Source organism: Gopherus evgoodei, chromosome 1 (assembly GCF_007399415.2).
Source record: "Gopherus evgoodei ecotype Sinaloan lineage chromosome 1, rGopEvg1_v1.p, whole genome shotgun sequence".
NCBI lineage: Eukaryota > Metazoa > Chordata > Testudines > Testudinidae > Gopherus > Gopherus evgoodei.
The window spans coordinates 22,091,577-22,115,774 of NC_044322.1; the positions used below are offsets into that span (position 1 = coordinate 22,091,577).

The following is a 24,198-nucleotide window of genomic DNA, read 5'->3' on the forward strand; positions in this document are numbered from 1 at the left end:
AGGACCTACTCATCAGCCGCCTCCTGGCACTTGTTCTCAGATATTGTGGGCCCTTTTTTCAGTCCTTCATATGTTCACATGTCTAGGTAGGGTTCCTCTATGCAGCATCCACTGACTCCTTGGACTCCTCCTTGGAACGTTGTTGCCTGGCGTTCTCTGCTTGGCGGCCCCTTCTTGAGCCCTGGTTTTGGCTCTGTGACCTGCACTTCTGTCCCTGCTTTCTTCATTTTTTTGTCCCCTGTAATTTCTTGATTTCAGGGCTCTGTGGCCCCTCCCTCACCTGAAGGGGTAGAGCCTTTCCTTGGCTTTGTGGGCTCCGATTCCAGTTATTAAGCAGTCTGGCACCTTTTCCAAGCACCTGTTAGTAATAATGTTACTTAGCATCTATTTCTTGTTTCTCAGTACCAGCCCTACACAGACATTAAATAGTTCAACTGGAGTGAAATTCACTTTTAAAAATGGAAGAAAATCTGCAGGAAACTTGCACACTCCGGAGTTCTTCCCTCTGTAAAAGCAAGCTTATTCTTCAGCAGGGCTGCCCAGAGGGTGGGGCAAGTGGGGCAATTTGCCCCAGGCCCCCAGGGGCCCCCACGAGAGTTTTTCGAGGCCACTGGAGCAGGGTCCTTCACTCGCTCTGGGGGCCCCAGAAAACTCTCACGGGGCCCGGGCCCCCGGAGCTTCTTCTGCTCCGGGTCTCGGCCCTGTTCTTCAGCAGTATTTCAAGAAAACACAGAAGCTGGATTTTCGCTTTCACGTGGAGGAGGTTATAGGCACTTTCCCTAGTGCTCTTGTACAGAAAGCAGCCATAACTGGTCTGTCTGTGCTCCCTGAGCATATGAGAAGGGCTTGCTGAATGGCCTGCAGCCATTGCTCGTGCAAGATACCTTCTTCACAGCTCCGCTAGTGAGAGGTTTAATTTGGCCCACAGAACCCTGCTGCCATCCCAGTATTTACCTCAGTGCTTCCTACTTTGCTTTGGTTCACAACAAGTAAGATCAAGGATGAGTCAGGGAAGCTGTAGACGTATGGTCAATGGAAGAAAGCGCAAAGATAGTTAAAAGAAATGAACCCACAGCACGTGCATTAACAAAGAATCTCAGTATTAACACCAAGCATGGCAATGGGATTTCGATGTGCAGCACGAAGACAAATGTTGAAGCTCATGTGTTTGTGTAAGGTCTTTACCTGCGAATGTAAGGAAAGAAAATAAGCAGCGTGCAAAAAAGGGGGAAAGGAAATAATTCTGAGTGAAAAAGAGGCAGCGGCTTTTGAGAAACTGCTGAACAAGATTATTGAAATCCTGGGAAGTAAAGATGAAACGTTAACTCAGTTTCCATATATAATATATTAGGTCAAGTATTCAGCAAGTTAGCAAGATGGGGAGAGTAGGAACTGCGTCTTTTATTGATTTAACTTGAATCTATTTATTGTATTGTCTAGCAATTGCATGGTGAGTATATTGAGACCTTTCTAACAAATCACTTCATGGTAATTCTTTTTCCCAACACCATATGTATTTCCAATTTACAGGAGGGCAGTGTGGCGGATGCATGCAGCTCCAAATGTCGAGTCCATTTTATTATTAGAGTAATATAAATGGTTCAAGTCAAGATAATTTACTTCTGGAATCCAGGCACTGAAGTTATTTAGACTTGCATGCGTTATTGCCTCAATGAGGAGGAAAGTGCCCAGAGGGGATATTTCAGCTGTCTCTAGTTAAGAAATCTGTTTGCTCTTTTTACTATTTCAGCAATATATGTAAATAAAAGGTTGTTATAGTTCCATAATTTCAAAGCAGTGGGCCCTAACTATACATGAGTGGCTCTATAAACCAGCCTGCTATGACAAGTCATGGCCATTTTTTTCCACCAGGCAAAACAATCCTGTTAGTGTGAGCCATCCTCAGTATATAAAAAAAGCATATAATTACATTGGGTTGAAAGGAGATCCCTGCACCGTGTCAAATGCTAGTTATATAACCACAAATCGTAGCATGCTTTTAAGGATGGCAGAACTTTGCGCTTGCTGGCAGAGATGGTAGCACCCACAGTGGATTTAAAATAAAATATACAAAGCTTCATTTTTATCTTAGGAAAGGAGATGGCAGCTTTTCTTTGGGGGGGAAGTGCACACACATGTATTTTGCTACCAAAGGTGCCCGATTCTGGTCCAGTTAAGTCAAGGACTATCGAGATAACACAGCAGCACCTACAGCCCAGTGCTTTACATAGCATCTTACTTCACAGGGTCGTTGAAGTCACTGGAGCAAGGTGCTACTAACTATGAATAAGGGTGTTGGAATCTGTCCCAAAGTGAGCAGTGTTCAGCATAAAAGCAGAATTTAGTTTGATAAATTTTGAATTTGAATTTTCCAGAGTAGTCTGCCTACAATTGTAAATTCCCTTTTCCTATAATAATCCTACTAGAATTTGCCATGAAATTAAGAAAAAACAAAGAGAGCTCAGAGTTATAGCTACGACGAAACACTGTGACGTCAAAGAGTCATTGGCAATGTACCAGTAGTCATGCCTAATTTACATATAATTTGCATAAAAATGTAAAATAAATGCAGACATCCGTAATGCCATCCCTGAGGTGATGCCTTCCTTTCTCAGTACAAATGGCTGGTTATTTCTGTACATCAGCAATAAAACCTACATTTGATCAACTTTGGTTTCCTCTTGCCATTACAGCTTTAGAGGCATTTCAGGCCATTCTTTGGGCACTCCTAGAGAAAGAGAGATGACATGTCTGAAAGGGAAAAAGACTACTCCCAATAGATCAAAGTGTATTGCTAAGACATACAGAGGGGCTGAGACCAGAGGCCTTCTGCAAGGAGTTCTCCAAAATTAAAGTATGGAGGACCCTAAAGGTAGAACTGTACAATTTGAGCAGCTCAGAAGCTGAAGACCACATGCTGTTCATGTAGGGCACTTCTACCAATACGGAGAACTGCTTCTGATTGACCTGTGTGGGCATTCTGCTCGTGAATGGAGGATAACCAGATGGTCCATAGGATGATGCCAACTAGGAAAGGGCTAGATACGCAAAAGAATCTAGAACCTGAACATAAGGTGCCAGGAGCCAAAGCAATGGCTCACACAGGAGTATGATCAGCTAAATGGATCATGGCAAGGAAGAAGGATGGTTTATGAGTAAAGTGCTGATCTGGGACTCAGGAGACCTAGGTTAAATTCCTGGCTTTGCTGCAGACTTGGTGCCTGCCGTCTCAGCAAGCCATGTAGGGAATATCTACACTAAGTTGGGAGTGTGCCTCCCAGCCCGGGTAGACAGACACACACACTAGCTTTGCTCAAGCAAGCATGGGGAAAGTACCAGAATGGACACTGTGGCACGAATAGGGTAGCTACCTGAATACAGACTTAGGGGGTGAGGGTAGGCTTGTACTGGGATGGTTAGCCTATGCCGCCTACCATGCTGCAGTGTCCACACTGCTATTTTTAGTGCACTATCTTGAGCAAAGCTAGCGTGTGCTAGGCTGGGAAGCTCACTCCCAGCTCCAGTGTAGACATACTGTTAATTTCCCAAAACCTCAGTTTCCCAACTGTTTAAATAAGTGTGAGTAATAACACTTCCCAGGGACATTGTAAGGGCAAATTCCATTAATGTTTCAGAGAGAATGTGGTGATGCTGGCTTATACTCCAAAAAACCATATCAAAAGAACACTATGAAGGTTGCAAAGCCAAGCACTCAAAAAGATTGCCCGTGCAACCTCAGTTTGGTCCCCTTGTGTGTGTGCATTATAGTAAGTCTTTAAATGTGTGATCACATACTATATTTTCTGCAGGACTCCTGCCTCATTCAGTGCACACTTAATTAACATCTATTCATTATTTTGTTTTCTCTTTGTTCATTGTGGCTGCATGCCTTATTTATTGTACACTATTTGTTCAAGTCCTGTTCTAAATACAGAATTACTAATTTCCTCATTGTTTTTCTGTGGCAAACATCACATTTAGCAGACAAAGGTAAATGAAGATCCAGTGCCTGGAAGTCAAGGCAAGACAAATTCAGATTTGAAATAAAATGTTAATTTTTAACAATGAGAGTAACTTATCACTGGCACAACTTAACAAGGATCACGGTAGATTTTCCATTACTGGCAATTTTTAAATCAATATTGTATATTTTTCTAGTTCAGACAGGAATTAATTCAAGGAAGTTCTCTGACCTGTGTTATACAGGAGGTCAGACCAGATGAACCAGAGGTCCCTTCTGGCCTTATCTATGAATCTATAGTAGCTGTGTTCTCTACAGACATTAATTTATTTTCACAAAACCCCCGAGAGGTGAAGAAGTGGGATTGTCCCCATTTTACAAATAAGGAAGTGAGGCACAGAGAGATTAAGGTCAAAAGTTTCCACTAATTCTGAGTGCCTAATTTGAAGCACCCAGGACCTGATTTGTCAAAGCACTTAGCATCGTATATCACTTTTTATGTTCAAAGCACAGCTGCCACACAGCTCCACATTTCCACAGTTTAGACCCTAGAGTCTCAAGTCAGGCACCCAGAAAATGAGGAATACACATTAAAAGGACTACCTGTAAAAAGTTTCTTTAAGTGCTTTGCTTAGAATTGCACAGGAAAGGCAGTCTAGTTTTCCCTGGCATCATTCAGCTGCCCTAACCGTGAAACCTGCCTTTCTCTTCCTGCAGTCCCCTGCCTCATAACTACACATTACTTCCAGCTCCTGCATCAAAAAAGGCAGGGATCCTGCACACGACAGTCTTCTCTACTACACAATTCTGATTCATTCCTAAAGCAGGGGCATCCTGTGTACTGAATGAAGCAGGGATCCTGTGGGGAAAAATTAATCTAATTAAAGATTCTATCATAAAGCATATGAGCAAGAAGGCTGAATTAAAAGGAAAGCATCATCCCGGCCTTTCCTAACTTTTGAGTGCTTGACTTTGCAACCTTAATGTTCTTTTAAGAGAGGATTGGGGAGAAGGAGTGTGATTTCCTAGAATTTTTTTTTTTAAGCCAGATTCTCATCAGCAGGCTTGGAACCCTTAGATCTATCACACAAACCTCTGCCACATGGCTGATGGTGGATGACAACCTATCACTGCTGTGTGGACTGGCAGTAAAGGAGGTTGGGAGACTTTTCCAGTGGGTTTCACAGCTGTTTTCTGACAGGGGAGATGCAGTGAGACTCAGGACTCTTTGGTCCATGCTCTGGAGAGGAGTGTTGTCTCGTTGACACAGATTCTTCTACCCATTTCCCGCAAGCTTGAACCCTTCTGTCCCATCTCCTCCAACCTGTCCCTGACCTAGTCCTGATTCTTCCCCACATCCTGTCCCAGTTCCCCACTCCCAGCTCCTCATCCAGAATGTCTCTCCCCTCCCCCCAGTGTCTGTCAGTTCCAATCTCTCTCTCTGAGCTGTGCCCCAACCTCCTTTTCTAGCTCCTTACCTCAATGTCCCCCCTCTCTGCTTCCTTGTCCCACTCTCTTCGCTCAGCCAGTCCCAGTTTTCCCATTGTAGCTCCTTGTCCGATCTGTCTCCATTCCCCCCACTGGTTCCTAGTTCCATTCTCCTAATCCAGCCAGACTCAGTTTCCTCTCCCCGCTCCCCAGCTGCTCATTCAATCTCAACATTCCCATTCCTGGGCAACTGACTCCCAGTTCTTCCATTGCCCCCTTTCCCTCACCAGTTCCCGGGCTCCCCACCTCCTAACTCCTAGTCTCCTTGCTCAGCCAGTCCCAGATTTCGCTTTCATCCGGTTCCCAATTCCAGCCTCTCCAGTCAACCAATCCCAGCCTCTTCCCCCGACCTATGGATGCACTGTGTCAGCTGAATGTTTCCCCAAACAATCAGCCCAAGGCATCGAAAATTTCAGCCCAAACGGTTGGAGATTGATAAAAAAATATAAGCCACTGAAAACAGGGTCTTAAAATGAGAAGTGTTGGGCAACCTTAATAATAAGTAATGCTATCAGACCCACCTATAATAAATGGCAATCTAGCTGCTCCTGTAACAAGATGAACAAAGGCAGGCAAACAGCAGTGGCATACACAGCGTTACTGTAACCAAATGTACTAATAGTACAAGCATGAATATTGGACCAACTTTTGCATCAGTCACAGAAACAAACCTTAGATTACAAACCTTGTAATTAGAAGTACAGTTACTTCATTTTAATTTGATCAATGCTGTACATCTGGCCTTGATTGAATTGTCTGAACAGGCAGTTTTACCCAAGTCTGAGTGAAAAACAAAATCATGTTGGGTTGAGTCTCGGGAGTTGGTTTGAACCAGTATGTGATGACATTATGTACCAGCAGCCCTCTTTCAGCCCTTCAGTTTCTGCAGAATTCAAACTTTCAATTAAAGGATAAAAAAATCGCACCCTTACCGCTTTAAAGAAAATCTTTCGAACATGAGCTGACAGAAGCTGACTTACCATCTGTACGGATAGACACTAGCTCCCAGAAAGATGCAGCTGCCCCATTATTAACTAGTGAGACACTAACTCTGAATCCTAATGACAACATCATAAAGATCAATGTTAGCTATTTTAGTATGTATCATTTTAACAGCGGCATCTATCTTCTCTGGGATCATGGGTGAAGTATGAGTAGAGAACAACACTCCTTTCCTCTTCCTCCTCCTCATTCTATGAGCTCTTGCTTTTTACATAAATACCATTTAAATCCCAAGTGGGGGAAAAATACACTTTGTAGCATTTATATGGTATTTTTAAATTTTGATGCATTTTACAGCTCTTAACATGGGAAGCAGGTATTTCTCAAAACACGCATGAAAGTTAGGCAAAGAACAAAAGGCTGCTTTAATTGTATGGTCATTCGCTGACGCGCTCTCTCTTTCTTTCTCCTTCAGAGAGATGCAAACGAAACACCGTGATTTACAAAAGGAATCTTAACATCACATCTCCATTTAATGTTGATGTTTAAAAGACTTTAAGATTAAAAAAAAAATTAGAGAGTTGGAGCGTTTTATTATTTGTATAACTTTAAACGACTGCTGATCAGCTCTTCCAGATTTCTTGATTGAATTTTATGGTTTCAAATTAGGTAAAAGATTCTAACCATAAATTCACAGAAACAATTTGGTTCCAAGAGTCTTGAACGAAGGACATAGAGATTCATTGTAATTACAGTCTGAATGGCAAGGGAGTCAATGTCTGTGTGAGAAAGCTAAAACAAACCGGAGGTGGCAGGAATCTGCTTGGATGAAAAATACTCTGGTCCCCAAACCAACCAGTTATGTACAGAATCGTATCAAAATGCAAAACAGGGAACTCCCCTTTTGCTCCAATACTTCATCCAATCAGCTCCCTGTATAACTGATTTGAGGCAAGACCTGTTTCTGTATGTCCAACCCTGAATTGGTGAAATAAAACTGCACAGCATGGAAACGACATGCCTGAAACTGATGTAAAAGCAAAGCATGTCACAAAAGAAGGCCAGGTAATTGATGGAAACAGGAGCCATATGCATATTAAAAAGAATTGGCAGCTGTTTGGAACATCCTCTTTAATAAAGTCGAGTGAACCTAAGGATAGGCAGCAGCTCAGGGCTTGGCTACACTAGAGAGTTGCAGCGCTGGTGGTGGGTTTACAGCGCTGCAACTTAGTAACTGTCCACACTTGCAAGGCACATCCAGCGCTGCAACTCACTGGCTGCTGCGCTTGCTGTACACCTGGTCTGCTTGGGGTGTAACGATTGCAGCGCTGGTGATGGAGCGCTTCTCATCAAGTGTGGCCACCAAAAGCGCTGTTATTGGCCTCCAGGGTATTAGGAGGTATCCCAGAATGCCTGCTCACAACAAACCGGAAGAATGACTGAACTCCGAGCTCCCCGCAGCTTCTTATCTAAAAAACAAACACAGCTGCTCTTTGCTCCAGCGAGCGAGCGGAGGCAGGGGAATTGCTTTGGAATGTTCACAGCTGTTTGCTTGAGGAGAGAGGGGAGTCCGTGTTGAGCAGCTGCTTATGTGGTCTGAAGGCTATTTAGGAGTGCATAATTTGTAGTTAGTGAATAAGAGAGGGGTGGGGGAAGGGGTCAAAACTTTTAAAATGATTGAAGATAGGCACTGTGTATCTTCCAGTCCTTAGAACTTGCAAGGCAGGGAGCTGAGAACAGTGTCAGCTCCAAAAATCCACTCTCTCTGTCTCCCCCACGCTCCCTGTCACACTCCACCCCACCCCCCTGTTTTGAAAAGCACGTTGCAGCCACTTGAACGCTGGGATAGCTGCCCATAATGCACCACTCCCAACAGCGCTGCAAATGCTGCAAATGTGGCCACACTGCAACGCTGGTAGCTGTCAGTGTGGCCACACTGCAGCGCTTTCCCTACAAAGCTGTACAAAGACAGCTGTAACTCCCAGCGCTGTACAACTGTAAGTGTAGCCATGGCCTCAGAGGTTCAGGCTGGAGATTCTACCAGCAACAGACACATTCTCTGCACAACAGCTGCATAGAGTCATCCCATCTGCTACAATGGCACAGTGCCTCCTTGCTTACAACTTCTTTAGCACTACGGGAGCCAAGCAAACATATGTGTATAGATGAGAAGCCTGTGTAGTACTGCAAGTGTCATTGCTTGCTGGAGGCTCCTCTTCTGGGACCTCATGGAAGCTCTGCTTGAGTGTCCTGGTGCCTCTTGACACTTTATATCATCAAAAAGGGAGAGGTGAGCAGTGGAGGCAAGGAAGATGCTGAAGTCAAAGTGTCGAGGCTTGAGGAGAGGCAAGTTGGTAGAGTGGTGGTAAAAGCCTTATTAAAAGCTGAAAGATCAGCTCCTCAGCTGGTGTTTGTGGGCACTGCTCCTGTTCACACCAGCTGAAGACCAGGCCTGAGGTTTGCAGGGTGGCCTTCTGGCAGACAAGTGCTATACTGAATATGCACACCTTTAAAAATGTCAGGAAGACAAAGTACACATGATGGTCTTAGTATTTGTGTTATTATTTATAATAATTAACACTTTTTATCTGTCATCTTCCTCTGCTCCCTTTTGAAACATCAGTTCAGCAGTGACTCATACCGCACTGAAGTATATAGACCAGTGTTTTCAAACTTGGGTACATAAAGTTAGGCATTTAAATCCATATTTAGGCACCGGAATACATGGCTTGACTTGAAGAGGTGCTGAACATCCACAGCCTCCCCAACTGGCTTCAATAGCAGCAGGATCAAGCCCTAGACCATCTGAAATGTGCTCTTTTCCGTGGTTGAGGTCATTAGTGTTTTCTTTAACGCTGCCTGCCTTTTTAGGGAAGCAGATTTGTGTTTTTCTTCTCATAGTGCCAGTGGGATAATAGTTAACTTTATCACATAGTATGTCCCATGAAATGCAATGTGTATCATACCTCCTCCCTGGGGGCCTAAATCTGAACCCCACATCAGAAACAGTAGCCAAAGGGAATTGCTTCAAGGTCAAACCTTGTCCTTGAGTTATGGAGTCCTCACCCCTGACCTGCAGTCACTGCCATGCAACAAGAACACAGGCACTTCTGAAGGGATAGGCAGGAGTAAAGGGAATGGCCAGTCTTTTAGCCAGGGAATCTGCTTTGTGCACTGGCCCGCTGGCAATAATCTCCAGCATACTCAGTGCTTCACTTCTATAGTTCCCCACGGAGAATAGTTCTCCACCCGTGAATGTGCTGGAGTGAGTGGCATCCTCCTGAACATGTTTTCAGTGAGTTGGGCTATCTGTGCAACCGGAAAGCTGTCTCCCCGCCACTTTTGGTCCCAAACTATTAGCATAAGTAGGTTCCGGATTAGTGCCCTGAGATTAAATCAGTGATAAATGTGGTCTCTATTTACCTTGTTTTATGAATGTTTTTTCCTAACCTAAGAAATGGATCCCTATACTTAGATATTGTGCTGCTTAGTGTACTAGGCTACTGTCTGACTGCATTTTAAAGGCCAAAATTCAGTGTAAAATGCAGCTTTGTAAGTATAAACTTATATGACAGAGACTTTTTTGTTTTGTTTATACACTGCCTAGCACAATGGAGCTTAATCCATTCTGAGCATCTGAGGGTTCAGATTTTCTAAATGCTGCTCTCAGTGCAAATAATATAAAAAATAATGAAAATGGCATACTTTTTTATTTCCAGTGGAAACAGGGTTCCTTTAGCAATCCAAACATTGTAGTATCATGCTTTATTGTATGAGAACGTGAAAGAAAAATTGACTAACCTCTTTTCAGTTTTCAAGCTCAGAGACATACAAAAAGTGACAAGAAAATTATATTTTAATATGATTCTTGGTAATTATTAGTAATTTAGATAAAGAAATTTGATTTATAAAAATGTTTTATTTCATTTTATACTGTCTGGTTAGGTCAGGAATCTACTGAAAACATATTAGTTCGGCTATTACATTGTCACATGACAACTCTCTACATAAAATCTTTTGTATGTGAATTAAATATTTTGGTTAAGTTAAATACACAGAGAGATTATAATGCTTTACTGACGTGTTTTGGTCTATAGATGTCACTAGTAGAACACTGACATAATCTTGTTCATTCATGCAGTGATTCCTTTCCAAACTATTTGTAAGCAAATGGTTTTCCAGGTAACAAGAAATCCTCCTAATAGGCTAGCATCATATAATGCATATGGAATTGCCAGGTTCGCATCTCGTTAGGCCACTCTGTGTGTTTGTCCAAATCTTTGAATGTTCAGAATGTCTGAATTTGGGGGAAAAAAACCCATCTCCTCTTGCAGATGCAGCACTGACACCGGAAAACTGAAAATATGTGGCTTTGTGATACTTACAGTTGTCTAATAGGCCCAGCGACAGCATCCACAACACTAAATTTGTTCCAGGTTATTAATTTTAAGCAATGTTCACTAATGTTACTCATCATTACAAAAATGAGTGTGCAAGGAAACTGGAAGCTCTAGGAACTGTTGGGTTCTGTTTCTAACTGCAGCTGACCTTCGGTATGAGACTGAGCAGGAAACTTGGGGGCAATAGTATGATCTCGAATCCAAGCTGTTCCATCAATTTCAATGGAGTAAATCCTGATTTACACCAGGCTGTGTTTAAACAGGTTCTTAACCATGGATGTCATACTGCTTTCCCACCTCACTCGAGCGTTGGATGGGTCAGTTACGGTTTGCAAAGCACACAGAGTCTCTTAGATGGCAGATTATATAGAAATGTTAAATATCGTTTTCATGTCTATTCTTAATTTAGTGTCATGCAATTTTCTCTTCTAGTGGTGAGATTGGTAAACTCTGGTGTACCATCCTTGTAAATGTCTGAACTGGAAATATTTTGTAAGTGTCTAGACCAGGGGTGGGCAAACTTTTTGTCCCGAAGGCCACATCTGGGAATAGAAATTGTATGGCTGGCCATGAATGCTCACGAAATTGGGGTTGGGGTGCGGGAGGGGATGAGGGCTCGGGTTGGGGGTGTGGGCTCTGAGGTGCGGATGGGTATGAGGAGTTTGGGGTATAGGAGGTGCTCTGGGCTGAGACCAAGGGGTTCAAAGGGCAGGAGGGGGATAAGGGCTGGGGCGAGGAGTTGGGTGCGGGAAGAGGTGCGGGCTCCGGCTGGGTGTGTGAGCTCTGGGGTAGGGCTGGGGATGAGGGCTTAAGGATGCAGGAGAGTGCTCCAGGCTGGGATCGAGGGTTCAAAGGATGGGAGGAGGATCAGGGCTGGAGTAAGGGGTTGGAGTGTGGGAAGGGATGAGGGGTCTGGTTGCAGATGTAGGCTCTTGAGTGGGGCTGGGGATGAGGGGTTAAGGGTGCAGGAGGGTGCTCCAGGCTGGGATCAAGGATTCAGAGGGCGGGAGGGGGATCAGGGTTGGAGCACAGGGAGAGGCTCACGGGTGCAGGCTCTGGGTGGTGCTTAGCTCAAGCAGCTCCCAGAAGCAGCGGCATGTTCCCTCTCCAGCACCTGTGCACAGCCACAGCCAGGCAGCTCTGGGTGCTGCCCAGTCCACTGGCACCACCCCTGCAGCTCCCATTGACTTTAGTTCCTGACCAATGGGAGCTGCGAGGGCGGCGCTTAGGGACGGGACAGCGTGCAGAGCTTTAGTTCCCGACCAATGGGAGCTGGAGCAGGGCCATTCTGCTGCTTCCGGGAACCTTGACCCTGCTGTCCAGCTGGAGCACCAGAGCAGTGCAGGCATCAGACCCTGCTCCTCAGTGCTCCTCAGTGGATTCAGCCTGCAGACCATAGTTTGCCCACCCCTGGTCTAGATGCACTTATTTATTCTGCACGGAAGCCCTGAGGATTTCTCAAAGGACAGTTGCTGATATCAGAAAATGAAGGAAATCTTACTGACTGTAACTGCTTCTTTGGTGGTGTCATCTGTTGGGAATGAACCCAGGACTCTAGATGTAAACACATTTGGCTATACTCCTGGAGCCAAAAGTTCGACTCCATTAGGGCACAGGCATTTGCAGATGTATATGCTTCTTATAAGGTCTGGCCACCAGCAAGGGACAGACTCTCACATTGCTATTAATGTGGGTCACAGTTGCGTGCCAGAATTCCTGTGTGAATCCCTACCCCAAGTGATTCTGTTTCAATTTACCCGGCAGCTACTAATGTAACCAGATTGTATCGTGTGTTGACAGTTGTATTTACAGGTGCCTGTTGTTGCTTTTGTTTTTATTTTCCCAGGTTATCAGTGTAGTTGCCTCTCTCAATTCACAGGAAGAAACTGTGAATCTGAGATCACAGTGTGCTTTCCAAATCCATGTCGGAATGGAGGGTCGTGTGACCCGATAGGCAATGCCTTCATCTGCAATTGCAAAAATGGACTGACAGGAGTAACGTAAGTGAACTACCGGTGGGGAATTGTCATCTTTGAATCATTTTAATACCAGGTCTTTTTTGCATAGGGCATCTTGTACCCCAAAGCCTGTAGTTATCTAACAAAGTATAGCCAAATCACGTGGCTTACCAAGAGGCCATATTAATGTAACCCTTCTGCCCCTCTGAGTTGGCAGCAACAAGGGCTGGGTTCAGTATCCAGGGGTTCCGTAATACAATGCATAACCAGCTCGAGCCCCCACCCAGTGACCTGGGACACTCACATATTACACCCCCCTGGGCGCGTCTAGGAGGCAATACTTCCCCTCTCGCAAGCACGGAGTCTGAGTGTAGCAAAATCTCTTTAATAAAAGAAGGAATCAATGCGGCATCCCATTGGGGAAACACCATAAACAGGGTTATAACACAAACCATAAACAAAAACGCACCTCCAAGTACGTTTGGCACTGTCCTTTTTCCCCTTAGGGTTTTAAGTCCAATCACCCCAAAGTCCAACAACCCAAAAGTCTCTGGTCAATGCCACCCCAGAGTTCGAGAGTTTCTCTGTAGAGGTCCCTCCCCCTAGCCTGGGTAGAAAGGGGCACCTTACGTGGTCCGGGGCCAACTGCCCTGCCTCTCCGTGGGTTCTGCTTCCGCCTTCTCCACGAACTGCTCCGCTTCACCAGCCGCTCCACTCTGCTCCTCCGGCCGTCCTCAGAAACTGCTCCGCTCCACCAACTGCTCTGCTCCATGAGCTGCTCCAGTTCTCCCTGCAAACTGCTCGGCTCCGCTCACTCTGTGGGCCGCTCCACCCGTCCCACAGCTACTCCACTCTGCCAGCCGCTCCGCTGCCACCAGCTGTCCCGTGATCCGCTCCAGCCATCCCCACAACTGCTCCACTCCGCCAGCCGCTCTGTTCCACAGTATATCTTCAGGCTCCCCCACTAGTTAGCACAGCACTCAGTGCTCTCAGCTCAGTCATTTCAGCTCTTTAGTGATTTCAACTCTTAGTGATCTCAGCTCTTAGTAGGGGAGCCCCAGTGCTAGTGCACCATTAGCCCAAAGTGAGTTCAGCTCAGTAACCTGTATTTAGATTCTTGAGGGAATAAAAAAAATCAACTCTGACATTCCACAGTGGAGAGAGGAGGGGGTGGAACTGGTGCTTCTGGCTCCACAAGGAGCCTGCACCACCAGGCACAAATACCTGTCCCCAGCCTCTCTCAATTCATTGGGTTTTGGAACCCATGTCCCTTGTCTAGCAAGTACCACCCAACTGAGGGTGAGTCATTTGTCACCAAGCAGTCCCACAGCTCAGCAGTCTGGGATAGGGTAGGCGTGCCTATGCAAATACACTCTCTGAAATTCTTTCCACCAGATGTCAGGGTAGAGCTTATCCTGACTCTGCTTACATCAACATGATCCAAGAAATCAATTAGGCCAAAGTTTTCCAATGTGGGTATTTAAACTTAGCTCCCAAAGTTGTTGTTTAGCTCAGGGATTCTACTGAAATTTGGGCACCTAACTCCCATAGGCTCCTTTGAAAGTCCCCATCACCCTCTCCTTTCCCATATCAGTACAGTTTTGATATCTCCTTTTCCCCCGTTTGTTCTCTTTCATTTCCATTCCCTTTCTCTTTCCTAACCATCTAAAATCATATAGAATTTAATAGCCAATGCTAACCTTTTGTTAGGTTATTTGAACTCTTCTGTGGAATTGTACAGCAGGGATATCAATTTGTATTGAATCTCATGGAATGGTCCAAAACTCCTACGGAAAAGTTAGCATTTTTATTACAGTCTGTGAGCCTGATTCATCACTATATGGGTCCAGTTTTATACCGGTTTCACTCCACTGAAATCAATGGAGTTGCACCAGCATAAAACCTGGGAGTAATGCAATGGTGAATCAGTCCTTTTTCCTGACTAGTAGGATTAATCAGTTCTTTTCTCCAGTATGTTTTCTTGTCATTGACTTAAAAAGCAGCAGAACTTGTTTCCATCTTTAGAAGATTTTAAATATTGTAATGTGGCTGGATAATATGTTCATTCGCCAGACACTGGGAGAGTACAAAACACAGTTGCTGACTGTACAGCCTAAATAAATGAGGGTAAGTGGTGTTGATTGCTAAGGTTTCTCCTCCGAGATCTATAGCCATGTCTTGTTCTCTTAAGGTGCGAAGATGATGTCAACGAATGTGAAAGAGAGGAATGTGAAAATGGCGGCTCCTGTATCAACGTTTTTGGCTCGTTTCTGTGTAACTGCACTCCTGGATATGTGGGGCAGTATTGCGGCCTCAGGCCTGTGGTGGTACCCAACATACAAGCCGGACATTCCTACGTCGGCAAAGAAGAACTAATAGGAATAGCAGTCGTCCTTTTTGTTATCTTTGTGTTGATCATCCTGTTCATAGTTTTCCGCAAAAAAGTGTTCCGGAAAAATTACTCACGCAACAATATCACCCTGGTCCAGGACCCGGCTACTGCTGCTCTGCTCAACAAGAGCAACGGGATCCAGTTCAAGAACCTAAGGAACAGTGGGGACAGTCGCAATATCTACCAAGAGGTAGGGCCACCGCAAGTCCCTGTGAGACCCATGGCTTACACCCCTTGCTTCCAGAGTGACTCACGGAACAATTTAGACAAGATAGTGGATGGACTTGGAGTTGAGCATCAGGAGATGACGACATTTCATCCAGAGTCTCCTCGTATACTAACAGCAAGGCGGGGTGTGGTAGTGTGCAGCGTGGCTCCCAACCTGCCAGCCATGTCTCCCTGTCGATCTGACTGTGACTCCATCAGGAAGAGTACCTGGGACGGTGGTACTGAAAGTGAGTAGCATCATCTGAAGCTGGGTGTTACTTTCCCTTTCTGACACATGTTATAACAGCTCTTGTTAGAGTACAGCAGTTTTATGAGCTCAAGGGTAGGAGAATGAAGCAGGATGTGCTGTCTGGTTAACGCTAGGTAAATTTAACAGGGAACACTTAATGAGTCTTAGTGAAAGCAGCCCAGACTAATGTACTCACAGTTGTTACATTTCGCAGAGAAAGTGATTGCTTAGTTCTGAAAGGATGTAATTAGGATGAGACTAGGTATACAAGTGCCCTGTTTAGATCATCAAAATATGACAACCCACCTACTTTTTATATTTGTTCAGAACATTCGAGGAAGACTGCTCTGAGGATTCCGGTCGCATGATGAAGTGCAAGTGTCTTTCTGTTGAAATGGAAAATTTTAGGCGAAGTTTCCTGACTGTGAGCTCTCCTAGCTTGGGCAATCAGTCTTGCAAGGGGTATTTAGAACTAGACAAGACAAAGCACTTAAAAATTAATGCAGGAAATGAATTAATAAGTGCTTTTTATCTCTAATATTTAAGCTGCTTGTTGGAAGAGTGTAAGCTGCTCTTATAACCACATTTTCAACCTATTACTTTCTCATCTGCGCTAAATGTTAAAACCTTGTACAATCTATTATCTTCATATTTAAACCATTTGTGTTCCCAGTGCTTCTCTTCCCTTTTTACTGATAGCAAAACACATCTTCAATTTCTGTACAGTCTATCCACACATGGGACATGATACAGGTTATCACATCAGGAAATAGCAGTTTCCAAGGGCCATATATTAGGCTGTATGTCCCTCTGGCCTTATCACAAGGCAGTGCTTGATAAGACACTTTGTATTAGGGCACGGGTCCTCAAAGTTTTTTTTTTCCTCATCTTTTTTTTTTCTTCTTAGTAAACTCATTCCTCTTTTATTCTGTTGCAGCTTGAAACCCTTGTTTTGTAGATTAAACTAAAACTTCCAACTGAAGGAGCCCATACTACAACCTTTATCTTAATATGGGAAGTCCCATTGTTCTGGAAATTATTAATCGAGAACAAAGGGGCAAGTGCAGAACTAGCTTAACCTTTTAACTTCAATTGGATGATGTAAATGAGGTCAGAATTTTGACCAAATATATTTCTAGCATTGTGAAGTACAAGAATAACCTTTATTTACTTAGGGTATAATTCTCAGGCTTTCTGGCAGTGTTTTAATTTTTGACTTGCCACTTATATTGAAGACAGCAGCATTTGCAGATATAGATATGTTTTTCTTACCTATAAACACGGTTTCATTGATCAAAAGAAGAATAAAGACCTAAATATGCTTTTTACAGAATGTAATTGTGCCACTTTGATAGTTGTTTGATTGGAAATATATATATACCATAGACGGCAGTTAAATTAAGTACCTTTCTGAACTGTTCAGGAGTTAGGAGAAATTGTCAAGTGCTTGAAGAGGAAAGGCTCTGGAAGTGCAAAGTATAATCACTGTGACTATTCACCAGTGGCAGAGCAAGTAGAGCCTAATTCAGAGGCCCCTGAAGTCAATGGAAAGACTCTCATTAACTTCAGTGGGCATTGGAGCAGCCCCTGGATGAGATTCTGCCCCAGGACAGTGAACAGTAAAGATCAATGTAATTAGGATCTATTGTATAAGATGTTTATAGCACCCTTTTGAATCATAATTTTAATTAGTTCTGATCCCACACAGCATTCAAATGGGAAAATTTAAAACAGCTGCTGCTTCATTGCGTCGGCTGTCATCAGCCATTTCAAAACTTGTCAAATGTTTCAAAAACATAATTCAGATTGGCTGTCCTCTTGTCCAATAGATGAGGTCATTTCCCACAGTTGAAGTAAATAATTTTATTCCAACAAAAGCAAGAGGGAACTACTTGTTTGCAACATTTAACTCACTCTGCAGTTGTATAACTAGACATATGTGCATACCTACACAGTGCCATTTTGCTTTGTTTTTTTGCTATTGATGAAGGTAAAGAGGTTGATGATGCTGAAGAGGTGACCTGTTTTGCCGGAAGTAATAAAGGCAGCAACTCTGAAATTCAGTCCCTCAGCTCCTTCCAGTCAGACTCAGGTGATGATAATGGTAAGAAATGATTCCAGCATTATTATATTGGGGACGAATGATCAGCACAGGTTGCCACCACTTTCAGTTGTTTCCACGTCTTGTAAACCCATCCAGCCATTATAGAGAGAGGGCTGGAATCTAGTAGAAAATCTCATGCAGTCTGAGCACAGGCTCGGGAGCACAGAGCTCCTGGGTTCTAAACCTCTCTGTGATTTTTTTTTGCCAATTAAAGGGAAAAAAGCCCTTAGCTGTTCTAGGAAGACCCAGCTTTACAACGGACCCAAAGATCCAAAATGCAAGGAATGTAATGGACCTGGATATAAAGCAGCAGCGTCTTTCAGCCTTGGAGCAATATCTTTTTCATGTCTCAAGAGTCCGTTCAAAGGGAGATCCTATAAAGTTTGCGAAGTCTCCTTTAGGAGTCTCAGCAAAAACCTCCACTACCTTTCAGTGGACAGTCATTTGTGACTGTCATGCTAGGAATCACAGCTGGATGAATGATCAATACCGTTACATCCCAACTCAGAGAAAGTTAGTTGCCTGCTCTCATGTATTAAATTATTACCTTGGTGGTTGATATAAGGTTATACAAGGGGTGAATATAAGGGGCCTAAAATTAAGCAGCCGATCAAACCTCTATTCTTAAGGATGGCATATGATGAGCAGTGGTCTGAAAAGAGGCTGGATGCTCCTGCTGTGTAAGTGGATGCTTAATTCAGATGCATCAGGAAGATTATCACAAAGAAATTGTTCTTAACGTTCTCAACAATCAGTTAATGAAGCATGTGGAGATCTAGTTCCTCAGTCATCACGTACAGCTCTTCCTTAAGTGCTCTTAAATATTAGAAAAAGCACTTAAAGTGAAGTGCATTCACAGACCCTTTTGGTTAAGCTGTGACCTTTTACTCACAAGCAGCATAGCGATTATTTTTGTTGTGCTCACGAATGCTTTTCCTCGGGGGGGAAATTGTCTTGTCATCAGATCACACAGATTCTTCCTCGAGTGATAGTCCCTATTGTATTCCCCTGTGGGTTGCACACACATGCACCATGCACCCTGAGCTAAAGAATTTGAAAGCAGTGCCTTCTGGTCTGTCCATATGCCCTGGGTCACCTTGTGCTTCCAACCCAGGGGTGAGTTGGGGGCAGACCGACCACCTCTCCAGTCTCTTCTCACTGCCACAGGGTCCAGGTGAAAAACTTGAGTGTCCACAGCTTCAGCTTCCTTCTACAAAATAAGAATCATCTAGTCTGTAAATAGTTTAACAGTTCTAATAGGTTTTTAAAGTTTTAATCTTTTTTAAAACTATTAGCCCCCCACTCTCGCCCCATTTGAGTACCAGACTATGCCCAGGACTTCAGGCTTCAAACTCTGTGCTCCTGCTCGCCATCCTTCTCAGTCAGCGATGACCACCAGCGCGGCCTGTACTGCCTTGGGGAAACTCACATTGTGGCAAGGTGCAGTATCTGCTGATTGTTCCCCAGCCATACCTGAGAAGGGCAGGAACTTCCTCTCCGCAAATCCTCATGGAGACCCTGAGGCCGCAGTTGGACCCAGGCCCAGGAACACCCCCACACACATCCCGTACATCAGCCTGATTCAGCAAAGAGTGCACCTCCTGCTGTGAAGTCTGACTCTGGTATGAGAGAATCTGCCTGCAGAGACCCTACGGTGGGGTCACGTCAGAATGCTAGGAAGCACTAAGTCTTCCTCTTAAGTCCACTTGAAAGAAGTTGGACTCAGCTGTAAGCAAGCCCACTGGCTTGGCCTATGAGGATTTAGTACTTCCTAAGTCCCAGAGGCACAACAAGGAAGTTGAAAGCATTGGGCTTCATTGGTACCAGACCATTGTCCACTGGCATGGTCATCCCCGGCTCCTCCCAAGCCCCGGGATCTGTCCGCACCAACCAAGTCTGATCACTGCCGACTTCAGATACCACCCTTCTTACCAGCTCTGACGGCCCAGGCAAAACCTCTCACACTGGGGAGATCTGAATCTGTTGCCACTCCACAGGACATTTTGGCTCTCAAATGTTCTCTTCTTGGGCAAAGCAGAGGCATTCTCCCAGAGACTACAAATATTCCTCTCATCTTGGACTGTATCCTGTCTCTGTCCATCAGCTCCTTGTAAGTACACTTGGCAGTGATCAGTGCATACAATCCACCTTCTTAGGGCTACTTGATCTTTGCACAGCTGCTGACCAATAGATTCTGGAAAAGCCTAATCATAGAATCAGAAGGGATCTCAGGAGGTCATCTAGTCCAACCCCCTGCTCAAAGCAGGACCAATCCCCTTCAGATTTTTTTCTTCAGATCCCTGAATGGCCCCCCTTAAGGACTGAACTCACGACCCTGGTTTTAGCAGGCTAATACTCAAACCACTGAGCTATCCCTCCCTCTGTGAACTTTCCCACCTACTCAAAAGCCTGCCTCCTAGTGGGACCTCAGCTGTGTTCTCTCAGTACATACAAGGCTCCACCTTTGAGCCTTTAGCTACTTGCTCCATGTCTTTCCTTTCCAGGAAGGTCGCTTTCCATGTAGACATCATCTCAGCGAGAAGGGCTGATGAACTTGAAGTGATGATGGCAGATCCTCCATACACTAAATTCCATAAGGATAAGGTTCTTTATACCTACACCCGAAATTCACCTCTAAAGTAGTTTTGGTAGTTCACCTTAACCAATCCTTTCTCTTACCTGTGTTCTTCCCAAAGCGGCACACTTCCACAGAGGAACAAAGACTCCGCTCCCTCGATGTTTAGCGTGCCTTGGCTTTTTACAAAACCAACCAGGATGTCCCCATGACTGTTCATCACCACAGCAGAAAAAGTCAATGGACACACCATCTCGACCCAGATAATCTCCAGATGGATCTCTGGCTGCATTCTACTTTATCAGCTTTTGAACCCCCAGCCCCTGTGGGGTAAGAGCTCATTCTACCAAGCAACAACTCTGGTATCTCCTCAGGAAGCATTCTTCCAGGACATCTGTAAAGCAGCCCCATGGGACTCCATTCACACATTTGCGAGACATTATGCCCAGGTATAGGACTCTTCTGCTGGTGCCTTCTTTGGGACAGGATTACTCCTCTCAGCCCTACAATCTACATCCTCACACGCTCCTACTTAGGTACTGCTTGTCAGTCGTCCACAGTGAAATACCATAGGGACCATCACTTGAAGAAGAAGAGGAGGTTACTGTAACTGGAGGGTCTTCGGGATATGTGGTCCCTATCTGTATTCCACTACCCACCCTCCTTCCCCTCTGCTTCAGATCTTATTTGATTTGTGGTAGAGAAGCAACCAAAGAGGTGGCCAGTCCGGCCTGTCCTTTGTGAGGTGAGGCATGAGGTGAGGCAGGGAGCATGCATGGACCAACAGACACTATTTTCAAATGTTCTGGCTCTGGGCTCATGGTGCACATGCATAACCCACAGAGGAATACAGATAGGGACCACACATCTCAAAGGACCTCCAGTTACAGGTGAGTAACTCCTCTTATTCACTTGACTCAGACTTTTCATCCATGCCTTGAAAATAGAAATTTCAGACATTTTCACCTTTTCTGTGGTACTCATGCCCATAGAGTCTCAGCATCTCCCATACAGGAATGAATCTATCCACTCTGCTCCCTTGTAAAATGGTATTCTCCCCACTTTTCAGAGGAGGAAACTGAGGGACAGAAAGCCTGGCATAGCCTGGAACAAATCTGTGAACCTATGATCTCCTGAGTCTCAGTGCAGTCCTTTAACAACAATCACTCTTCCCCCTTCTATTGTAAGATGTTCAGAATTTTCAAACCCAAAATGATAAGCACAGTAATAAGCTTAGAATATGTGTTCTTGGTGATAAAAAGTAAACAGTCCCAATCATACCTCATACCAGTGTTCGGTTGAAATTCTCCTCTTGGATCCATATCCCGTCTGGAATGAGTGGAGAATGTATAATTGATGCCTCCCCCGGAATGAAGGGGAGAATTTTACTCTTTCTTTCACAGACAGGATAGTAATTTGGCTATCTTTTTAATTCATAGGCTACAAAAAATGCTGATTATAGCTGGATGGTAGCTATCTAACAAGTGACTGTTTTCCTTTTCCTTTATATCTGAATAAACTGAACACATTCAAATTTTCTTGTCCAATTGATTATTTTTTCCTCCCCTTTCAAAATAAGTAAAAGAAAAAAAATGCACATTTTTATTTAAAACAAAAAGAGCAGAGACTCAGTTTCCTTACAGTTAAGGCCAAGCTTCCATGCAGTTCAAGACCAAATTTTCAAAACTGGCTATGTAATCTTGCATTATTTGTTGCACTTCTGTTGCATTTGCAAAACATGCATTTGCACGTGCATGCAGTTACCTTTTACACCAACCAAATTCTAACAAGGGTGAGTGCAAGCTTTTGATCCTGTAAGTCAATGGCAAAACTAGAGTTGCCAGCCCTCCAGGATTTTCCTGGAGTCTCCAGGAATTAAAGATTAATCTTTAATTAAAGATTATGTAATCTGATGAAACCTCCAGGAATACTGCCAACCAAAGTTGGCAACCTTAGGCAAAACTCCTCCTGGGAGCTGGATTGGACCCTTCGTGTCCACACACATTTTGTGGAAGCAGTATTTAAAATATGTCTCTTAAAGATAAGAATTCTAGTCCAGTATCTACTGTAATCAAGGCTCAGAGAGCTTCAGAGAGAATAGGAAGGCCTTTTAAGTCATCGGCTTCATCCCACAGAAGTCAGTGCAGAATAGCGTGTTCTGTTTTTTGTGATTTTTCACTATAGGACCCCCAAAGAGGAGCACAGACAGAATTCAGACATACATGGAGAAACACACAGGGAGTAAGGAGACACTCTCCTTCTAAAGCAGTTAAGTGGTTCTCCAGGAGCAGGACTGGAAACAAGGCTGGAGTAAGAGCAGGGCCTGTGGGACCCATCACCACTATCAGGCAAGGGATTGTTCCAAGCTGTTCTGTGACTCTGGGCAGACTAAGCTTCTGTTTCTCCTGTGCGGCTTATATAGGTGCCCTGAGAGTCACCAGAGCAGCTCCTGGCTTGTGCATTGACTGTAGCTTAGCAGAGGAATGACTCATCACCTCAAATGGTTTAATCAGGCTCTGGTTCAGGGATGACCCACCACCTCACATTCCCACACTGTAGTTCCATTCTAAAGTTAGTGAATGAATCAGTCTTGTAAAGGTCATAGTGTTGCCCCCGAAACTGCATAGCTGCTCACCAGCCTCAAGGAGACATGAAGGAGGAGTCATTATTATACTACTTCCCATCAAGGTTGCACATGACCTGGACTGCAACAGACTGTCCTCTTTTGGGACTGGGCAATGTGTTGCATCATGTTGCAAAAATTATTAGCAAAACTGTGTAGGGTTTTCATCTTCCACTGACTCAGGAAGCTTGTTCCATATATGGAAGCAATAAAGCTCATCTTGCTGGAGCTGGGAATAGTTCGTCTAAAAGTGCCATTACAAGCAAAAGGTATTGCTGCTTCCTCCTAAGAGAAACATCATACTGTTCATTCACTTTGTATCAATACATGGGTAGGCAGCATACGTCCCCCCGAGGGTTGCTGGTCTGGGGCTTTTTCTGTGGGTTTCCATAGCTTCAGTAGGTTCATCTCATAACTCTTAACATTTCTTTTGAATGCTTTTTATTGTGAACATTTATTGTGACTGGGGTTTTTTTAAGATGACATTTGAATGTGTTTAAATTGCTTGTCTCAGTTTGTTGTGCTCAGAGTAGTTAGGATTAATTTTTATGACCAAAAAAGGAAAACGATGTCTTAAAATTCCTTGTAAACGTTAATAGGAAAATAATGCCTGCTCTCAGCACACAGGTTTTGAGAGTACACTTTGAAGGCAAGTTACTGTTTCCTGTAAGAAGGGGTTTTGAATGGATGGGCTAAAGCAAACCTAAAAGGACTCTGTCAGGTTACTGTTGTACTGGGGGTCTAGGGTGGGTGAGTTGGTTCAGGGATCAGAGGGACCATACGCTGAGACCCCTAGTTTTCTCCGCCAGAGCTGATCCTGTTCATGGGTACCACCCCTGTCATAATGAATCAGCCAGAGGGATTCCCTCCAGAATAGCATGAGGAGGAGACTGAGTGCACAGCCTCTGCAAATAGTCCCAGTCCCTGCTGTCTCTTGCAACTGGTCTCTGAACCCAAACTCAGATCCCAAGGGGAAAGGTAACTCCTTAACATAAGATCGGCCATACTGGGTCAGACCAAAGGTCCATCTAACCCAGTATCCCATCTTCTGACAGTGGCCATTGCCAGGTGCCCCAGAGGGAATGAACAGAACAGGTAATCATCAAGTGATCCATCCCATCTTGCTCATTTCTAGCTTCTGGCAAACAGAGGCTAGGGACACCATCCCTTCCCATCCTGGCTAATAGCCACTGATGGACCTGTCCTCCATGAACTTATCTAGTCCTTTTTTTAACCCTGTTGTAGTCTTGGCCTTCACAACATCATCTAGCAAGGAGTTCCACAGGTTGACTATGAGT

The 24,198-nt window shown here is 44.3% G+C and overlaps 1 protein-coding gene across 1 annotated transcript in view; it reads left to right on the forward strand.

The window, feature by feature from the left end:
• FAT3 (FAT atypical cadherin 3) overlaps nt 1-24,198 on the forward strand; it is a 485,653-nt gene that overhangs the window by 449,750 nt on the left and 11,705 nt on the right. Inside the window, 3 exon segments of the mRNA XM_030559193.1 lie at nt 12,638-12,791; nt 14,941-15,596; nt 17,589-17,702. Of these exon segments, the coding sequence (XP_030415053.1) occupies nt 12,638-12,791; nt 14,941-15,596; nt 17,589-17,702 (924 nt within the window).